Source organism: Mobula birostris, chromosome 29 (assembly GCF_030028105.1).
Source record: "Mobula birostris isolate sMobBir1 chromosome 29, sMobBir1.hap1, whole genome shotgun sequence".
Lineage (NCBI taxonomy): Eukaryota > Metazoa > Chordata > Chondrichthyes > Myliobatiformes > Myliobatidae > Mobula > Mobula birostris.
This window is the reverse complement of record NC_092398.1, coordinates 31,610,920-31,632,793: the sequence shown is the minus strand read 5'-3', so window position 1 is coordinate 31,632,793 and position 21,874 is coordinate 31,610,920. Positions and strand designations below refer to the sequence as shown.

Genomic DNA, 21,874 nt, shown 5'->3' with positions numbered 1-21,874 from the left:
TTTCAACCCTCCCCATACTCTCCCATTTCCCACCACATTGCCCTCCTCTTCCACCTACTTCTCACCACCTTTCTCCCCCTCTCCTCCTCTGCCTCTTCCTCCTCCCCTCCTCACGTTCCCAGCAAGTAACACTTCCACAGCTTTACCCGGCCCTTTCCAAGGTCTGCAGATGCCGGCATGAATCCAGCTCCAGTCCGCATTTACATCCCTCCCGTTCCCACTCCCCCAAGCTCTGCCTCTGCCCACTGTGCAGATTGTGAAGTGTCTGCTCCTCTTCCAGAGATAGAAGACCAGTTGGACCGTGCCAGCAAGGTTAAGGAGGTGGTGGGCAATCTGGATCCGAGTATCATTGTCGTCCTGCGATACCTGTTTGCGTTTCTGAATCAGTAAGTTAGTCGAGAATCTGTAGGTGCACGCCTGCTTCGCTCGCCATGGAGACCAGACCCTGGCCCAAAGCAAGGCGGTTACGTCAGAACTTTATTATCATTATTGCAAGTTTATTTTTGTCACATGTAATGAGGTACAATGAAAAGCTTTGTTTTGCATGGCATCCATACAGATAATCTCATCTGTGCATTGAGATAGCACAGTAACAGAAATGGTGATAACGAAAGCTTTTGGCACATTGGCCTTCATAAATCAAAATGCTGAGTGCAGGAAATGGGATGTTATGTTGAAGTTGTATAAGACGTTGGTGAGGCCTAATTTGGAGTATTGTGCGTAGTTTTGGTCACCTACCTACTGGAAAGACGTAAATAAGGTTGAAAGAGTGAAGAGAAAATTCATAAAGATGTTGCCGAAACCGCAGAACCTGAGTTATATGGAAAGATTGAATAAGTTAGGGCTTTATTCCTCGGAACGTAGAAGATTGAGAAGAGATTTAATGGATGTGTACAAAATTATGAGGGTAAATGCGAGCAGGCTTTTTCCAAGCAGGTTGGGTGGGGTGACAACCAGGGGTCATGGCTTAAGGGTGAAAGGTGAAAAGTTTAAGGAGAATTGGAGGGGAAACCTCTTCACTCAGAGGGTTGTGTGTGTGGAATGCCCTGCCAGCACAAATGGTGCATGCAAGCTCGACTTCGATGCTTAAGAGAAGATTGGATAGGTATATGGATGGGAGGGGTATGGTCTTGGGCAGGTCGATGGGAGTAGGCAGCTTCAGTGGCTTGGTGTGGACTAGATGAGCTGAAGGGTCTGTTTCTGTGCTGTACTTTTATGACTTTAATGCAGAATAAAGTCTTACAGTGACAGAGACAGTGCAGTGCAAGCAGACAATAAGCTGCAGGCATCATGACAAGGTGGATCATGAGGTCAAGAGTCCATCTTATTGTACTAGGGACCATTCAATAGTCTGATAACAGTGGGGTAGAAACTGTCCTTGAGCCTGGTGTGACATGCTTTCAAGCTTTTGTATCTTCTGCCCCATGAGGAGGGGGAAAGAGGGAAGGTTCAGGGTGAGTGGCAGCACTCCATGTTAATGTGCTCAGTGGTGGGGAGGGTTTTGCTTGTGATGGACTGAACTTTATCCATCACATTCTGAAGACTTTTTTCCCCGGGCAACGGTGAGAGAGGGAGAGGAGAGAAATTGGTGTTTTCATACCAGGATGTGTCTCCTCTCCCACCGAGTGACTGGCGAATCTGGGATAAAGGCAGAGAATGTGAGAATTATTCAACTGGTCAGATGGCATTGGTGGGGAGGGAAACACAGTCAAGATTCAAGTTTATTTGTCACATGTGCGTCGAATCATACTGTGAAATGTACCGTTTGCATGAAACACCAAAACTCCTGAGGGTGTGTTGTGGAAGTGTCGCCACATTCTGATGCCAACGTACCTCAGAGTACCACACACAAAATGCTGGAGGGGCTCAGCAGGCCAGGCAGCATCTATGGAAAAGAGTAAACAGTCGATGTCAAGCAGGTCAAGGGAAGACCAACAGGGGGCGCAAGGCTTGACAAGTACATTGGACAGTACCTAGGAAGAGATTTGTTCCAGGGGTGGGAGGATCTGGATATAGCTGGGGAATATTTCTCCTCAGCACCTAGTCCATGCCAAACTAGATAAACTGACTACTCCCATCAGGGAGTTTCCGTGATCTGGAAGCATATTCCGCAAGGACATTCAGGCAGGGATGGGGGGTTGGGGCCACTGGGGAGACATAGGGTAGGTGGATGGGACTGGAGGGTGGCCTCCAACCAGGAAGAACACATTCTTGACCCTCATGCATTGACTCTCTTCCCTCTTTTACCCCATCCCCCTGCCAGCCTGTCACAGTTCAGCGACGAGAACATGATGGACCCCTACAACCTGGCCGTGTGCTTTGGACCCACCCTGGTGACGGTGCCTGAGGGCCAGGACCCCGTCGCCTGCCAGGCACAGGTCAACGAGGTGGTGAAGACCATCATCATTCACCACGACCTGATATTCCCCCGGCACGACCAGCTCCACGGGCCCGCCTACGAGAAGTGTATGACTGAGAAGGGTGATTACTGGTGAGTCAGTGGGCTCGTGGGCTGAATGCCATGACCAGACAATCCATGGTTATCGGCAAACTGAAGGACATCCCACTCCCTTTTGATCCATTGGGTGTTTGATAGCTCTTGGGATTGTGCTCTCCAGAACTTAGAAGGGATGTGCTAGCTGGCATTGGAGGGAGTAGATGTTATGAATCTCTCCCCATGGTGGAGGGGTGGTATAAATTGGTTAGTTAGTTTATTATTGTCACCAGTAATGTCTGTTACTAGAGGGCATACCTTTAAAGTGAAGGGGGGTAAATTCAAAGAAGATCCGTGGGGCAATTTTTTTCCAGTGTCTGGAAATTACTGCCAGAGGTGGCGGTGCCATTAATTATGATGAAGGCATTTAAGATGCTTTTAGAATGGCAAATATATGGAAGGATATGTATTGTGTTTTATATGGATTTGGTTAGCCCTTCAGTTTTGGGATGGATTTGGGGACAGAATAGGACATTAGGGGTCAGATTAGGGTTTGGTGACATGGATGAGGGGGAGTTAGAGGCCAAATTAGGGCTTAGGGACAGGGATGTGGGGATATAATAATGCGGGCAGTGGGAAAATCATCGATCTTGTGCTTCTTGATCTCGCCACTTGAGATTCAGTGCCACGCAACACTGCCACTTTGATCTGGCCCGCACCAAGTCATTAACCAGGTCAAAAACTTGCCTTTATTGTTCCCCCTCCTTACACATCAGTTAGTTTGTGGGGGTGTGGCCAGGGTTAGTCGGGGTGCGGTTCGGATTAGTTGGGGTCTGCGGGCCCTTAGACGTTAGGATTAGGGTTAAGGGTAGGTTTGGAGGATATATATGTGGGGCTGGGAGAGGTAAGGTTGTGTAGTGTCATGGGGTGTGTAGGGTTGTGGAGTATGTGGGACTGTGGCAGATAGGGCTAGGCAGGCACTTCAATCTGACCTATGCCTTTCATTAACCTAGTCCAACGCCACTTGATTTAATTACCCGGGTGTGCACTGGGACATGTCATCAATAGCGTAACCTGGGTTCTGCAAGTGTTTCGAGTCTTTAATCACGAGACACCTTCACCCAGGTGATTCAGCCAGGGTCGATCAGGCCTGGCTTATGTTTATCCCATGGACCAAGGAATGAGAGGCATGTTATTTCAAGGGGTGGGGCATTTTAGACCTCGTTATTTGGTTTTATTTTGACCATCTGGGGAGAGGAATGTTTTGAGGCCAGTTTTGAGGCTTCATCTCAAAGTAAGATTCAACTTCCCTACTTTAAATTTACACTGGTCTTTATCTTCCATCTGTATGCCTGGGATTACATGGGTTAAATTAACAGGTTTTACTAGAGGTTCGGTGTCACTCCACTCTGTCACTTTGAGTTTAGTGTGGACTTGTTTTCTGTGGTCCCAACTTGTCGCCTCATCTTCTTGGTATCTCAGCTTTTTTATTGGCGTTTCATTGATCAGGGAAATGAAAATGTTGTTACTGTGCAGTTAGGATGTGATTATTTGGGCAGTGGGAAAATCATCACCAGACATCCCACCTCTCCTGGAAGATCTGGGAGTCTCCCGCATATTAATAGTGGCTCCCTGATGCCCGCAAATTATATACAATGTCCCGGAAATCAATTTTTTTGAGAGCGAGCGAGAGAAAGCAAGAGAGAGACCACGAGAGCGAGAGAGTGTGTGCACGAGAGAGAGCGAGTGCGGGAGCGACCATGAGAGCGAGAGAGCGCCATGGCAGAGTGTTCCAAAAAAAGAAAATATAAAACGTACGTCACCCCAGACTACACTAAAGTGTACCCCTGCCTAATAGGGGTCAAAAATAATGATAGTGTTGCTCGCTGCACTGTTTACAACAGTGACTTTTCTATTGCCCATGGTGGGTTAAGACTGTAAAAGACATGTTGAGGTGAGTTTAACAAGTGTCATTCGTTCATTAGCATAGCTAACGTTATTTAAACTAGCTGGCTAGCTGCTAAGGAGCTACTCTATTGAAGACATCCCACCTCTCCCGGAAGTTCCGGGAGTCTCCCGCAAATTGATGTTGCTACCTCCCTGAAATGAGCCCTACCACTTTGATCTGGCCCCCACCTTCATTAATCAGGTCCAACACTTGCCTTTATCGGATCTCCCACCTCCTTACACAAGTCAGCTGGTTTGTGGGGGTGTGGCCAGGATTAGTTGGGGTGTGTGAGCCCTTGGACGTTTGGATTAGTTTTGAGTTTAGAGCTGGGAGATATAGGGTTGTGGAGTTTAGTGTGGTGAGGTATGTGGGACTGTGGCAGATAAGGTTGCTGAGCCACTTTAATCTGGCCCATGCCTTTCATTAACCTGGTCCAATACCGCTTGGTTTAATTAACCCGGTGTGCACTGGGACACATCATCAGTAATGTAAACTGGGGCCTTCAGGTGGTTTGGGTCTTTAATTGCCAGACTTTTAGAGTGAAGGGGGGTAAATTCACAGAAGATCTGCGGGGCAATTTTTATCCAGTGCCTGGAATGTACTGCCAGAAGTGAAGAATTATGATAAAGGCATTTAAGATGCTTTTAGGCAGGCACTTGTATGTACAGAGAATGGATTTTGTTTTATGTGCATTTGGTTAGCTTTTAGGTTTTTGGGATGCCTTTGGGGACAGATTAGATTATGAAGACACGTAGTCCCCTTTATTGTCATTTAGTAATGCATGCATTAAGAAATGATACATTATTTCCTCCGGTGTGATATCACAAAACACAGGACAGACCAAGACTGAAAAAAACTGACAAAACCACATAATTATACATATAGTTACAAACAGTGCAACAATACCATAACTTGATGAAGAAAGTCCGTGAGCACCGTAAAGTTCAAAATTTCTCAAATGTCCCACATCTCACGCAGACGGGAGAAGGAAGAAAAACTCTCCCTGCCATGCCCGACCACAGTCCGACTCTGAGTCATTCGAAAACTTCGAGCTCTGATCAGCTCTCCGACACCGAGTACTGAGCGGCATCTCTGCCGAACGATTCGACCTTCTTCTCAGTCGCCAAAAGCAGGCAAGGCCAGGGATTTTGAGGCCTACCCTCCGAAAGATCCCTGATCACACAGTAACGACAGCAGTGGATGGGCATTTCAGAAATTTCTCCAGATGTTCCTCTGTGCTTTCACGTCCACTCTCCATCAAATTAGAATTGTCCACGGCCCCTACTTAACAGATACGACATCATTTTTCACCGGACAGCTGCGCACGCGCGGCGCGCTGCCATCTTCTCCTCCCGCCATTAGAGTTTAGAGTTTAGGGACAGGGTTGTGGGGAGTTAAAGGTCAGATTAGGGTTTGGGGACAGGGATATGGGGGAGTTAAAGGTCAGATTAGGGTTTAGGGACAGGGATATGGGAGAGTTAAAGGTCAGATTAGGGTTTAGGGACGGATGTGGGTAGTTAAAAATCAGATTAGGGTTTAGGGACGGGGATTTGGGGAGTTAGTGGTCGGATTAACATTTAGGAACAGGATTGTAAAGGTGTTAAAGATCAGATTAGTGTTTAGGGACATGGACGTGGGGAGTTAGAAGTCAGATTAGGGTTTAGGGACAGGATGTAGGGAGTTAGAGGTTATATTGGGGTTTAGAGACAGGTTTGTGGGGAGTTAAAGGTCAGTTTAGGGTTTAAGGACAGGAATGTGGGGATTTAGTGGTCAGATTAGGGTGTAGGGACAGGGACGTGGGGAGCTAGGGGTCAGATTAGGGGTTAGGGTTATGTGTGGGAAGACAGCCTGTATGTATGTGTATGAGTGAGAGAGTAGGAGGGAGGAATGGAACTTGTTTTTGCTGTAGTTGTTTTGTTGTTTTCTGTGTTCACAACTCTCTGAAGTTTCTTGCTGTACTAAACCATGGTGCATCCAAATAGGGTGTTTTCTGTGGGGCAATGATAAAATTTGTGAGGGCTAATAGGAACCTGCCAAATTGACAGGATGTTTAGAGAGGAGTTTTTCACTCAGGAAGAGGCGGGCAGAGTCGGTAGTGGAGGCAGGTGCTCTCCTAACGCTCAAGAGGCACTTGAATTGCCAAGCTACAGAAGGCTATGAACCAAGTGCAAATCATAGGCACTGGTATAGATGTGCAATGGTTGGCACAATGATGGTGGGCCGAAGGGCCTGTTCCCATACTGTATCAATCCATAAATACACCCACCTCCCTCCTCAGGTCGGGGTGGGGGGTGGGAGATTCACCCTTCTCCAGCCTAATCCCAGCCCGGGCTCTGATCAGAGATGGTACGGATTCTGAGCATGGCCACAAGGTATTTGAGGGGGGTGTGGTTTGCGGGGTCGATGTGAAATTGGGGTGGGCTGAGATGGAACACAGTTAATGCTGCAGCCTCATACTGCCAGAGAGCCAGGTTCGATCACGATCTCCAGTACTGTGTGTGTGTGTGTGTGTTGCTTGGCAGGATGTTTAGAGAGGAGTGTTTGTGTGTGTGCATGTATGTGGCTCTGTGAGTGTGTCTGTTGTTATGTTGTGTGTGTGTGTGTGTGTGTGTGTGTGTGTCCCTGTATGGAGCTTGGACATTCTTGTGACCTTGTGGGTTTCCCCTGGGGTGCTCCAGTTTCCCTCCCACATCCGAACAATTTGTGGGGTCAGTAGGTCAATTGCCCTAGCGCATGGGTGAGGTGAAAAAGCTAGAGGGGAGATGATGAGAGTTTCAGAGGGCATGGAAATATGAAGAGGGAAAATGGAGCCACTGGAGTTGCTCCACAAGGAGCTTGCATAATCTCATTGGGATGAATACAGTAGCCTTCACCTGTTCTTTCATAAGGAAGGGGGTGGTGTTACAACACTGGGGCTCTGGCCATATCAGGCTGACGCGAGAGGCTGCTACTGGGCTGGGGGAGGTGGGTGTGTTTTGGATTGGGTGGGCCAGGCTGATATCTGGATGGTATTCCAGCCCTTGACCAACGGGGAGAGCTATGGGGGTGCAGGGCATAAACCAGATGGATGAAGCAGGTCTGAATTCTCACGTTTCATTGAAACAGTGACGGCCTCCAGACAGAGCCGATCATCGAGGAGCCTGATGTCATCGGGGAGCTACATGAGGATGGTGAGTTGCTCTGTGTGTATCACTCCCTCCCTCTGTATCCCTCTCTCAATGTCTTTCCCTCTGTATCCCTCTTTCCATCTCTCCCTCCTTCTCCAGTCTCTCCCACTCTTCATTCCTCCTCTCTCCCTCCCTCTCTCCATACATCCCTCTCTCCGTCTTTCCCTCTCTATCTCTCTCCTTCTCTCCCTCAATCTCTATCCATCCCTCTCTCCCCATCATTCCCTCCTTCTCCCACGCTCTCTATCCATCTCTCTCCCGATCTTTCCCTCTGTATATCTCTCTTTCCTTCTCTCCCTCTCTCTCTATCCAGTCCTCTCTCCCACTCCCCCAATCTTTCCCAATGTAACCATCTCTCCTTCCATCCACATCCTCTCTCTCCATCCCATCCTCTCCCTCTCCATTCCTTCCTCGCTCTCTCCTGTTCTATCTATCCTTCTCACCATGTCCCTCTCTTGTCTTTCTCCCTCCTTCACTCTCCCCATCCCACCTTCCCTCTCTCCCTAGCTATCAATCTCCCTTTCTCCATCTCTCCTACCCTCTGTTTCTTCCTCCCTCTCTATCCCGCTCTCTGCATCCCTCCTTCCCTCTCACCTTCCCTCACTGTCTCCCTCCTTCCCTCTCACCCTCCCTCACTGTCTCCATCCTCCCCTCTCTGCATCCCTCCTTCCCTCTCACCCTCCCTCACTGGCTCCATCCTCCCCTCTTTGCATCCCTCCTTCCCTCCCTCACTGTCTCCATCCTCCCCTCTCTGCATCCCTCCTTCCCTCTCACCCTCCCTCACTCTCTCCATCCTCCCCTTTCTGCATCCCTCCTTCCCTCTCACCCTCCCTCACTGTCTCCATCCTCCCCTCTCTGCATCCCTCCTTCCCTCTCACCCTCCCTCACTGTCTCCATCCTCCCCTCTCTGCATCCCTCCTTCCCTCCCTCACTGTCTCCATCCTCCCCTCTCTGCATCCCTCCTTCCCTCTCACCCTCCCTCACTGTCTCCATCCTCCCCTCTCTGCATCCCTCCTTCCCTCCCTCACTGTCTCCATCCTCCCCTCTCTGCATCCCTCCTTCCCTCTCACCCTCCCTCACTGTCTCCATCCTCCCCTCTCTGCATCCCTCCTTCCCTCTCACCCTCCCTCACTGTCTCCATCCTCCCCTCTCTGCATCCCTCCTTCCCTCTCACCCTCCCTCACTGTCTCCATCCTCCCCTCTCTGCATCCCTCCTTCCCTCTCACTCTCCCTCACTGTCTCCATCCTCCCCTCTCTGCATCCCTCCTTCCTTCTCACCCTCCCTCACTGTCTCCATCCTCCCCTCTTTGCATCCCTCCTTCCCTCTCACCCTCCCTCACTGTCTCCATCCTCCCCTCTCTGCATCCCTCCTTCCCTCCCTCACTGTCTCCATCCTCCCCTCTCTGCATCCCTCCTTCCCTCTCACCCTCCCTCACTGTCTCCATCCTCCCCTCTCTGCATCCCTCCTTCCCTCCCTCACTGTCTCCATCCTCCCCTCACTGCATCCCTCCTTCCCTCTCACCCTCCCTCACTGTCTCCATCCTCCCCTCTCTGCATCCCTCCTTCCCTCTCACCCTCCCTCACTGTCTCCATCCTCCCCTCTCTGCATCCCTCCTTCCCTCTCACCCTCCCTCACTGTCTCCATCCTCCCCTCTCTGCATCCCTCCTTCCCTCCCTCACTGTCTCCATCTCCCCTCACTGCATCCCTCCTTCCCTCTCACCCTCCCTCACTGTCTCCATCCTCCCCTCTCTGCCATACTTTCTCCCTCAGTTTTTCCTTTTCTTTGCTGCTTCACTTATACGCCCCACTGAACCTTATTCACTCCATCCTTCCCTACCTCAACCTTACGTCCATGTGTCTATATCCTTCCTCTCTCTCTCTTATTTCTCTCTCTATCTCCGTCCATCTTTCTACCCCTCATCTGTCTTGTGCATTCCCTCCCTCAGTCTCTCCTTCCCTCCCCACATCTCACCTTTCCTCCTTCCAACTTCCCTTCCCTTCCTCCATTGTCCTCTTCCTTCATTGTCCTCTTCCTTCTCTCCAACTCCTCTTCCCTCCTTCTGTCTCCCCTTCCACCCTTCCCTCCATCAGTCCCTCTCCATCCATCTCTCCCCTTGTCACCCCTCCTCTGTCTCCCCCTCCCTCAGTCTCCCTTCCCTCCCTCTGTCTTCACTTCCATCTCTTCGCCGCCCCCTCCGCCTTCCCCCTCCTGCTCCCTCCTCCCCGCTCCAACCCCTCACAGTCTCCAACCCCCCACTGCCTGCAATCCTCCCTTATCTCCACCCCGTCTCCTCCCATTTCCACTCCAGCCCCTCCGTCTCCCCTTCCAACTTCCCCTTCATCTCCCCCCTCTGTCTCCCCGCAACTCTCCTCTTCCGTCTCCCCCACTCCATCTCTACAACCCTTCGTCTCTCCCTCTCTCTTTCTCTCCCCCTCCATCTCTCCCCGTGCATCACCCCCCATGTTTCCCTATCTCTATCCCCATCTCCCCAGTCTCTCCCCCATCTTGACCCCCCATCTCATACCCCCATCTCTCCCCCCTTTGTCTCACTCCATCCGTCTCCTCCCTCATCTCCCCCCATCTCCCCTCCTTCTGTCTGCCCCACCCTCTGTCTCCCTACCCTCCTTGTCTCCCCTCCCTCTCTCCTTCACTTTCATCTCTTCATCTCTCTGCTTCTCTCCCTCCGTCTCCCTCCTCCGTCTGCTCCTCCCTCCCCTCCTCCCTCTCTCTCCCACTCCCATTCCTTCATATCCCCTCCTTCCCTCCGTCTCCTCCCCTTCCTCCCTCCGTCTACCCCATCTCTTCCCCTCCCTCTCCCCTACCCCTCCTTCTCTCACCTCCTTCTCTTACCTCTCAACCTTTCTACCCCTCCCTCCTACCCTCCTTCATTCACCTCTCACCCACCTCCTCTCCCCCACCTCCTCTCCCCACCTCCTCTCTCCCCCACCTCCTCCCTCTCCCCACCTCCTCTCCCCACCTCCTCTCTCCCCCCACCTCCTCTCCCCACCTCCTCTCTCCCCCCACCTCCTCTCTCTCCCCGACCTCCTCTCTCTCCCCCTCCCTCTCTCTCCCCTCACCTCCTCTCTTCCCCCCACCTCCTCTCTCTCCCCACCTCCTCTCTCCCCCCCACCTCCTCTCCCCACCTCCTCTCTCCCCCACCTCCTCTCTCCCCCACCTCCTCTCTCCCCCACCTCCTCTCCCCACCTCCTCTCTCCCCCACCTCCTCTCTCTCCCCCCCCACCTCCTCTCTCTCCCCCCACCTCCTCTCTCCCCCCACCTCCTCTCTCTCCCCCCCCCTCCCTCTCTCTCCCCCTCCTCCCTGGCTCTCCCCCAGTGCATCACCCCCATGTCTCCCCATCTCCCCCTCCCCTATCTCCTTCTCGTCTCTCCCCCTGTGCATCACCCTGCCACATCTCCCTCAGTCTCTCCCCCAGCTCTCCCCATCTCTCCCCCTACCTTCATATCCCCTCCCCTCCTTCCCTCCATCTCTTCCTCTCTCTCTCCTTTCTCCTCTTCCTTCCCTTTCTCCCCCTCCCCCTCTGTGTCATACCCCCTGCCTGGACCTCCCTGCATTTCCTACTCCCCCTTCAATTACCTTCTCCTTCCCTTCTCCCCTTCTCTCTTTTCATTAACCCCCTCCCTCCACCTCCTTGCTCCCCTCCAAATTCCCTTCCTCCTCTGCCACATCCCCTCCCCTCCCTCCATATTTTCCCTTCTCTCAGAATTCCTTCCCACTATATCTTCCTCCTTCCTACTGTTTCCCTGCTGACTCTGTCAATATCTCCCTTCTTTCCTTCGCTCCCTCACCTATCGTCTTCTCTTCCCTCTGTCCCTACCCTCCCTTACACTCCCTCTCACCATCCCGTCTGCATCTATTTTCCCCTCTATCTGTCTATCCCTCTTGTCTCTCTCATCACCTCTTTTTTGACTGTTTCTCTCTTCCCACCCCTCCCTATCTTTGGTTTTTTCCCCCTCTCCCCCCTCCCCCTCTCCCTTTCCTTGTCACATTTTTCCATCTTTCTGTCACTGTCTGTTCATCTGTCTCTCTCATCCATCTCCACCCGCTTTGGATCTATTTCCCTCTGCCATTCTCATTCTCCTCTATACACAGTTCCCTCACCCCCACTCACTTCTGTTCTCCTGAGTCTCCTCTTTCTTCCCTCTGCTCTTTCTGTCCTGCCCCTCTACACTGTATTCTCTGTCTCGCTACCTCTCCCTGTTTCTCTATCTCTCTCTCTCTGTCCTCAGCCCCCTCTCCCTCTGCCCTATCTCTTCCTCTCTTTCTCTGTCCATTCTCTCTTCCCTCTCTCTCCCTAACCTCATTTTCCCCCTCTCTCTGCCCTCATTTTTTATTTCTGCCATCTCTGTCCCCTCTCTTCCTCTCCTTTTCACATACTCCCAGTCCATTCACTCTTCTCCATCTCACCGCCCCAACTCTACCTCAACCCCACAACTTTGTCCTCTCTTACACGTCTGCCCTCCTTCCAGCAAGGCTTGTGGGGAATCCTTCCCTCTGTCCATCGCTCTGCAATGAGTGGTTCAAAGGTACCCAGAGTGACACTGGCTCCTGCCTGCTTTCCTCCCCACAGAGCTACAAGCGGTGGCCTTGTTTGATTACACACCTCGCTCTGCGAAGGAGCTCTGCCTGAAGAAAGGGGACTCGGTGCTCCTGTTTGAGAGGGCGAGTGAGGACTGGTGGTCAGGGCAGGTCGGAGGGGTGAAGGGTCTCGTGCCCCACAAGTACATCGAGCTGACAGAGAGGTGAGTGACTGAGTTATGAGAAAAGGAGAGGGGTCCTCAGCACAAATAACTTCTGTGATTCTGTGGGTTGTCTTCTGTTCTCCTCTCTGTGCCTCCATTTTCTGCTCTATTTTCTTTTGCTCTCTGTCTCCCTCTCGCTCTGTATCTCATTCACACTCTCCTTCTCACTCCCTCTCTTACTCCTTCTCTCACTTTCTCTCTCTCTCCCTCTCTCAATCTCTCACACACTCATGCACACTGTCTCTCATACATACTCACCCTCTCTCAAACTCTCACACTCTCTCACACTTACTCACTCTCTCGCACACCCTCACACACACTCGCACACACTCTGTCTCACACACTCTCACTCGCACAATTTCTCTCATACACTGTCCCTCACGCACTCTCTCTCATACACTCTCACACTCTCTCTCACGCTCTCTCTCACATTCGCTCTCTCACACTGTCACACACTCTCTCTCACACACTCCCCTCTCTCACTCTCACACTCACTCTATCACAATCTCTCATTCACTCTCGCTCTCTTAAACTGTCACACTCTCACTCTACCTTGCTGTCACACTCTCACTGTCTTGCTCTCATACATACTCTCTCACTCTTTCACACACTCTCACTTTCTCTCTCTTTCTCATTCTCACTCTTAATCTCACTCTCTCTCACTCACAATCTCACTCCCTATCTCTCCCTCTTCCCTCTTCTCTACCCTTTTCACCATCCCCCCCAATCCCTGTCTCTCCAGTTATTCCATTGTCTTTTTCCATATCCATATCTTCCCAGTCACTCCTGTCTACCTGTCCTTTGATCATCCCCTCTCATCACCCTTCGTCCCTCTGCCCTCGTTAATCTACATATCTTCTTAATCCCGTCTCTCTCCCCAACCCCTGACCACGGGCTTCAAAGTTCTTGCCAACAGGCCACACCTGCTGAAATTGAATCCTTCTCTCTCTCAGTGCTGAGGGTCACTTGGACCTACCGGTGGATGCTGGACAGGAACTGATCTCCAGTGAGGGTGTGACAGAGCGTTGCAGGTATTGTAGCGGGAGGGACGTTCATTCTGTGTCTGATCCCAGCACTGTGTGATGGGTCAGTGCAGACCATAAGACATTTGGCCTATCGGGTCTGCTGTGCTTTTCCACCATGGCTGATTTATTATCCCTCTCAACCCCATTCTCCTGCCTTCTCCCTTTAACCTTTGACATCCTTACTAATCAAAAACCTATCAACCTCCAATTTAAATACACCCAATGACTTGACCTCCCAATGAATTCCACAGATTCATCACCCTCTGTCTAAAGAAATTCCTCCCCATCTATGTTCTATTCTGAAGCTGTGTCCTCCGGTCCTTGGAAACATCCTCTCCATATCCACTCTTTTAGGTCTTTCAATATTCGATATGTTTCACTGAGATCCCCCACCCCTATTCTTCTAAACTCCAGTGAGTATAGGCCCAGAGCCATCAAGCACTCCTCGCATGGTAACTCTGTCATTCCCAGAATCATTCTGGCTCTCTTCAATACTATCACATCATTTCTTAGATAAAGGGCCCAAACTACTCTCAGTACTCCAGGTGCAATCTGTCCAATGCCTCATAAAACTCGGCATTGCATCCTTGCTATCATATTCTACTCCTCTCAAAGTGATAGCTAACATTACGTTTGCATTTCTTACTCTATCTTACTCTGCAAGTTGACTTTTAGGGAATCCTGCATGAGAGCTTCCAAGTCCCTTTGCACCTCTGATTTCTGAATTTTCCTCATTTAGAAAATAGTCTGTGCCTTTATTCCTTCTGACAAAGTGCACGACCATTTACTTCCCTACATTATATTCAATCTGTCACTTCTTTGCCCATTCTCCTAATCTGTCTAAGCTCTTCTGCAGACTCCGTTTCCACAAAATGACCTGCTCCTCCACCTATCTTCGTATTCTCTACGAGCATGGCCAGAAAGCCATCAATTCTGTTATACAAATCATTGATGTAAAATGTTAAAATAAGCGGTCCCAGTGCTGGTATCTCTCCTGTAACCATGGGCTCTGACCTTGTTTAGCAGCCTCATGTGTGGCACTTTATCAAAAGGCCTTCCGAAAATCCAGGTAAACAACATCCACTGCCTGTTCTTCGTCCTTTTATTCATTTATGTATTTATTTGGTGATACAGCGTGGAGTCAGCCTTTCCAGGCCCTTCGTGCCACAACGCCCCAGTTAAACCCCAAACCCCAATTAACCATAACCTAATCACGTGACAATTTACAACGGGTTGATGTGGATGGAACTTCACACTGTGTCTGACCCCAGGAGTGTGTGATGGGACGGTGTGGAGGGAGCTTCACTCTGTGTCTGACCCCGGGAGTGTGTGATGGGACGGTGTGGAGGGAGTTTCACTCTGTGTGTAATCTTTGCTCCTGTGACGTGATCAGGCTGTTAAGCGACTCAGACCACGAGCCCTTGCTGAGGAAGAGGAGCGGGAGCAGTCCTGTCAGGAAGATCACCAGCATGTTTAACGAGAATCCAAAGCGGAGTGTAGCCACTTTGCCTGGCGGGCAAAAGCTGCTGCCTCTCCGTACAATGGGACAGGAGGAAAGGTGAGTGTCCAAACTGAAGAGAATACACAGCGGAACAGGAGCCTTATCTGTCTAACCTGATGTTCTTGTTGGTGATTTTCTGTGTGGATGATCTATTAGTTCTTTATGTGTGAGAGGGAGGGGGTTGGGGGTTTGGTACTGTTGTCACTGTTTTTTTGCAAGTGAGGTGGTTGGCGATTTGATGTTATTGTTGCTATATTTATGCAAGGGAGGAATTTTGGGTTTGATGTTCTAGCTGCAGTTTTTCTGTGTGGACCATCTATTCGTTTTTGTGCAAGGGAGAGGTGGGGGGGTTGGGGATTGCAAGTTTTGTTTCTTTTTGTTTTTTTATGCGGAGGGCGATTGATGTCTTTTCTTTCAACTACTCCCATGTTTTTTCTGTATTTCATGGCTATCTGGAGAAGACAAATATCAGAGTTGTATTGTAATGCATACTTTGACAATAAAATGAACCTTTGAACCCAGAGGTCATTGGACAGTGATGGGGAGCAGGAACCCTGGCTGATTCCCCCTCTCTAACCCAGCCCTCTTAAGACAGGCTTTCTGTGCCACTGGCTAGGGATGGGATTTGAGTTTTCCCCTGTGCTCTGCATATTTCACTTTGCTCTCTGGATTTTTTGGACAGCAAGCCAACCTCTAGGATGGGCAAACAGGAGCGGAGAAACACCATGGACTCGGTGCAGACGGCCCACAGTCCTGTGCCCGTGCACCTGGCCACAGGCAAAGTTGAACGCCAATTCTCTGAGAAGTCAGTCCCTGAACCCAGCAAGGTGGGTGAGCAGCTGGCAGGACCAACCCCACTGGGCCTGAATTTTCTCTTTCAGCCCTACCCCTCACTCCAGCCCCGTCACCCCAAGCAGAGCAGAAACAGACACTTCAGCTCGCCTCGCTCGTGCCGACCTCTGCCCGCCTCGGAATCAGAATCAGGTTTATTGTCATAGACAATATTGTAAACTTTGCTGTCTTGCGGCTACAGTACAGTGCAGGCATAACAAATTAATATAAGTTACAATAAAAAATAAGTAAATAAATATTTTGCAAGAGGAACAGATGGAACTGGCAGAGTCCACAACCCTCTGCAGCCTCTTGCAATCCTGTGCATTGCAGCCAATAAGAATATATAAAGTAAATCATTAGTGCAAAAAGAGAGGTTGGTGGGTTCGTGCAGCATTCAGAAATCTGATGGTGGGGGGAAGAAGCTGTTCCTAAAACATTGAGTGTGCATCTCCAGCCTACTGTACCTCTTCCCTAATGTAGTAATGAGAAGAGGCTCTGTCCCAGATGCTGAAGGCCCTTCATGATAGATGTCACTTCTTGAAGATATCCTTGATGGTGGAGATACGGTTGTATCCCTGGTGAAACAGGCTGAGTCTAAAACCCTCTACAGCTTTTCTTCTGATCCTGTACCATGCCAGACAGTGATGCAACCAGTCAGAATGCTCTCCAAGGTACATCTGTAGAAATTTGCTAGTCTTTGGTAACATACCAAATCTCCTCAAACTCCTAATGAAATATAGCTGCTGGCATGTCTTCTTCCTGTTTGCATCACTATGTTGTGCCCAGGATAGATCTTCTCTGTCCACAAGGTTTGGCCATTCAATTTGACCATTCAGCTCCATCTTTCAGTCATGGCTGACATTTTCAATCCCTCTCCTGCCATCTCTCTATAACCCCTTCCTCTTTACCAATTTCCCTCAACCCTCTCATCACTCCTAATTACTGAAAACTGTCCCTACATCCGCATCCCGTGTCATTTGAAATGAATCAATTCAATCTCTCCTTAGACCGTAAGATATAGGAACAAAATTTGGGCCATTCAACCCATCAATTCTGTTCCATAATTCCATTATGGCTCATTTTTTAACCCCATTCTCCTGTCTTCTGCATGTAACCCTTGACCGCCACTTCCCAATCAAGAATCTATCAACCTCCACTTTAGATATACTCAAAAACTTGTCCTCCACAGCCACCTGTGGCAAGGAATTCCTCAGCTTCACCACCCTCTGGCTGAAGAGATTCCTCCTCAGTGCAGGGAATTATGAGGATATTGCCAGGACTAGGGAGCTTGAGTTATAGGGAGGGTTTTGCTGAGACTAAGTCTTTATTTCTTAGAACACAGGAAAATGAGGGGCCACCTTGGAGAAGTGTGTAAAATTATGAGAGGTGAACGGTAATAGACTTTTTCCCCAGGATAGGAGAGACGAAAGAAAGCTGGGGGAAAGGGGAAAAATGTTTACGGGATCTGAGGGGCAACTTTTTCACATAGACAGTGGTGAGTGTGTGGAACAAGCTGCCAGAAGAATTGGTTCAGGCAGGTATCATTTAAGAAGCACTGGAATAGGGACGTGGAGGGGAGGGTTATGGGCCGAATGCAGGTAATTGGGACGAGTGGGTAGGCACTGTAGTTGGCATGGAATGGTTGGGCTGCCACCACTGTCCACAAGGCAGAGAGGACATCCAAAAAAATCAGAATTAGTTGTATGGCACTCCTTCCCACAGAGAGGCGTTCCTTCATCATCACCCCTCCCACAGTGTGGCACTCCCACCTCACCGCCCTCCCACAGCACAGCACTCCCATCTCACTACCCCTCCCACAGAGCAGTGCTGCCTCCTCACCACCCCTCCCACAGTGTGGCACTCCCACCTCACCGCCCCTTCCACAGCACAGCACTCCCACCTCATTACCCCTCCCACAGTATGGCACTCCCTCCTCTTCACTCCTCCCACAGCACAGCGCACCCTCCTCTCTACCCCTCCACCCCTCCCACAGCACAGCACTCCCTCCTCACTACCCCTCCCACAGCACAGTGCTCCCTCCTCTCCACCCCTCCCACAGAGCAGTGCTCTCTCCTCACTACCCCCCCAACAGCACAGTACTCCCACCTCATTACCCTCCCACAGAGCGGTGCTGCCTCCTCAACACCCCTCCCACAGCGCAGCGCACCCTCCTCTCCACCCCTCCCACAGCGCAGTGCTCCCTCCTCAACACCCCTCCCACAGCACAGCGCACCCTCCTCTCCACCCCTCCCACAGCGCAGTGCTCCCTCAACACCCCTCCCACAGCGCAGTGCTCCCTCAACACCCCTCCCACAGCGCAGTGCTCCCTCCTCAACACCCCTCCCACAGCGCAGCGCACCCTCCTCTCCACCCCTCCCACAGCGCAGTGCTCCCTCCTCAACACCCCTCCCACAGCGCAGCGCACCCTCCTCTCCACCCCTCCCACAGCGCAGTGCTCCCTCAACACCCCTCCCACAGCGCAGCGCACCCTCCTCTCCACCCCTCCCACAGCGCAGTGCTCCCTCCTCGACACCCCTCCCACAGCGCAGCGCACCCTCCTCTCCACCCCTCCCACAGCGCAGTGCTCCCTCCTCAACACCCCTCCCACAGAGCGGCACTTGCTCCTCCCTGTCCCTGCCACAGCATGACAATCCCTCCTCACCACCTTTCCCACAGTGTGATGATCCCTCCTCATCACCCTTTCCGCAGCACAGCCCCCTTTGCCAGGCCAGAAAGTTAACGGCAGTACGAACGCTGACACGGGACTCATTCCTTTCTGCAGGAATTCATAAAGAACATGGACAACGTGTTCCGCGAGCTGCTGCAACAGAAGCGAGCCAAGTCAACCTCGGAGGCGGCCGGGGAACCCGGAACACCCTCTGCCACGCAGCTGGGCGTGCGGAGGAGCAGCAGCGGGGCGATGGAGAAGTCCCCCCAGAAACAGGGTACCTCCTCCAAATCTGGAATGAAAGCCAGGGCGGCCGCTCTCTTCAAGCCGAGCAGCGGGGCATCTGCGGACAGCGCCTCCAAGGTAAACTCCTGAGGGCTGTGGCGATGGGTGGTCCCGAAGAGCTCACTAACCCTTGCCTCCGCGCCGGACATCAAGGGCTATGACGCCATCCTGCCTCGCATCTCAATCGTGCTTACCGCAGCTAACGCCCGGCTGTGTGTCACCTGCTCTGCAGTTCGATCAGATTGCAGCTGACCTCTTCCCTCTGTGCTAATCTCTTCATGGCGCACCCCCCCCAAGCACCACCCGGTTCTGACCCCCTGCTTTTGGATGGCCAAATCACCACCCTTCCAAGTGAAGCAACCTCTCCTTGCGAGTAACCAAGCCCTCTGCCTGATACCATGTACACCGGTTCCAGAATGATGCTCCTCTGCAACAACGAGAATGAGAAACCCCCCTCTCATTTGCCCCCAAACTCGAGAGAGTCACAGGCCTGGTCTGCTTAACCTTTCCTCGCTGGACAAAGGAATTGAGCCAGTGATCCCTCTGTCATATTATCTCAAGGAGACATCAACACCCAGTAAGCAAGCTTGGCAAGCGTGTGGTCTTGCCAAGGCTCTGTTTAATCGGAGCAAGATGTCTCAACTCTTGTACTCAAGTTTTTTTTTGCAATAAAGACCAGAATCGGAATCAGTCATGTTTATTATCACTGACACATGGAATTTGTTGTTTTGCGGCAGCAGTACAGTGCAAGGTGAAAATTACAGTGGTACAATAAGAAATATATATATATATATATATATATAAATAAATAGTGCAATAAGTGAGGTAGCGTTCATCATCCAATCAGAAATCTGATGGTGGAGGGGGAGAAGCTGGTCAGCAAAATGTTGAGTTGGTGTCTTCAGGCTCCCTAATGGTAGTGATGAAAAGAAGGCATGTCTTGGGTGGTGAGGGTTCTTAAAAATGGATGCCACCTTCTTGAGGCACTGCCTTTTGAAGATGTCCTTGATGGTGGGGAGAGTTGTGCCTGTGATGGAGCTGACTGAGTCTACAACCCTCTGAAGCTTTTTATACTCCTGGGCATTGGCGCCTCCACACCAGAAAAAGATACCACCGGTCAGAATGCTCTCCATGGTACATATGTAGAAATTTGCAAGAATCTTTAGTGACATACCAAATCTCCTCAGACTACTAATCAAGAACAGCCTTCTTCGTGATTGCATAAATTCGTACATTTCAGGTCTTGGGATCTGTTCTCATTTACTTCTCCCATGCCAAGTATTTACAAAGGACTGCGAGACACAGGAAACTGCAGATGCTGGAGCAATGAACAATCTGCTAGAGGAACTCAGCAGATCAAGCAGCATCTGTAGGGCAGGGGGAGTGGTAGACATTGTCAACATTTCAAGGGCTTTTACCCAAAATGTCAACAATTCCTTCCCTCTCATAGCTGCCGTTTGACCTGCTGAGTTCTTCCAGTAGATCGTTGCTTCACTGACGCCAGTTTCTACCCATCTGTCCCTCTCACACTGGACCTCTGGGAGGCTCCTGCTTAGTTTGTGAGGCAGACATGTAAGGTTTAAGATTTATTATAGTTTATTTGATTTAGAGATACAGCACTGTAACAGGTCCTTCTGGATCAAGGACTCCAATTACTGTACTTTCATGTGGTCAATTAACCAATGTCTGTGGAAAGTAGAGGAAACCGGAGGAGAATGTACAGACTCCTTACAGACAGCAGCGGGATTTGAACTCCGGTTGCTGGCATTGTAATGGTGGTTGTCCGTTCTGTCCAACCATGACAGGAAACCTGTACAGGAGAGTTCTTTAAAGTGGAAAAGTCATTGCCCTTGCGCAGTTCCACGCTCCTGACCTCGGAAGTTCAGGTCCAGTGTTACAAACAAGCGTCACATGCTGGCATCTTCCTTGGTTGCAGTGAATGACCATGATGCCTTCTATACCTTGTCTGCCCTCCACTCTCCATGAAGTGTTGCAGTGCCTCCTTCCTGGCCGTTGGATCTCACTGTAGATCTCATCCGGAGCTGACTTCACATTCTAGGACAGGCATGTCCCTATCTTAGTGTAGTATGAGGCTGCTGGCTACCCTCACCTGATTTAGCCTACCTGTCGAAGGGAGGGGTAGCTTGTCTTGTCACCTCACCTTTGGTCCCCACCGGACACTCAGCTCTCACCTGAGGCTCCAAGGAGCTGTTTGCATGCGACAGCGGCCGCACCCTGGTTCACCGCTGGCATTGTAACAGTACTGTGCTGTCCCTAATTCCTCTGGCATTCCCAGTAAAATCCCTCTTTTCTCAGTATGGGATGGGTCAACCCCTTAATGTTTTCACATTCCTAAAGAATATTTTGATGTTCCCACTTCAAACACCCCGAGATTCTACTCCCGCTTTCCTTCAAATCACAGTATTAGAGCAGTCCTGAATGGATGCAGGCCTTTCGGCTCAACTAGCCCATGCTGACCATAGAGTCCACCCAGCTAGTTCCAATTTCTTGCATTCAGCTTGCATTAGGACAGCACAGTAGGATAGTGGTTAGCACAGTACTTTATGGGAGCAGTTCCCGCTACTACCTGTAAAGAGTTTGTCTGTTCTCCCTGTAACTGCATAGGTTTCCTTTGGGTGCTCCCATAGTCCAAAGTCACACTGCTTGGTAGGTTAATTGGTCATTGTAAATTGTCCCTTGATTTGGCTAGGTTTAAACTGAAGGTTGCTGGGCAGTGCAGCTCGAAGGGGCCTACTCCACGCTTTATCTCGATAAATAAGTCCTGCCCCTCCATGCCTTATCCAAGTGCTTCTTAAATGCCTCAACCACTTCCTCTGGCAGCTCGTTCCATCCACTGGGTGAAAAGGTTGCCTTCATGTCCCCTTTGAATCTTTCTCCCCTCACCCTAAACCATGCCCCCTCCCATTTTAGTCTCCTCTGCCACCCTGGGGAAAAGACTGTTACCGTCCACCTTATCCATGCCTGTCATAATTTTACAGGTCTCCTGAGCTCTGAAGAGGAAAGATCCAGCCTGGTCAGCTTCTCCATATAACTCAGGTCCTAAGTCCTGGCAACATTCTCAAAAATCTCCTGAGAATCCTGTTCAGTTTGACCATACCTTTCCTTGTAACACTGTGACCAAAACTATGCACAGTGCTCACTACCGACTTACAACCTGCAGTATAATGTCCCTACCCCTGACCGATGAATGCCAATGTGCTAAACACCCTGTCTACCTGTGACAGCACT

General features: G+C 50.6%; 1 protein-coding gene across 1 annotated transcript in view; it reads left to right on the top strand.

Moving 5' to 3' along the window:
• Positions 1–19,312, top strand: part of LOC140190198 (SLIT-ROBO Rho GTPase-activating protein 3-like) — an 84,267-nt gene extending 64,955 nt beyond the window's left edge. Inside the window, 8 exon segments of the mRNA XM_072246731.1 lie at positions 281–386; positions 2,264–2,491; positions 7,488–7,552; positions 12,141–12,312; positions 13,266–13,343; positions 14,731–14,895; positions 15,521–15,665; positions 18,455–19,312. Of these exon segments, the coding sequence (XP_072102832.1) occupies positions 281–386; positions 2,264–2,491; positions 7,488–7,552; positions 12,141–12,312; positions 13,266–13,343; positions 14,731–14,895; positions 15,521–15,665; positions 18,455–18,715 (1,220 nt within the window). The 3' untranslated portion in view covers positions 18,716–19,312.
• The last annotated feature ends 2,562 nt before the right edge of the window (positions 19,313–21,874 follow it).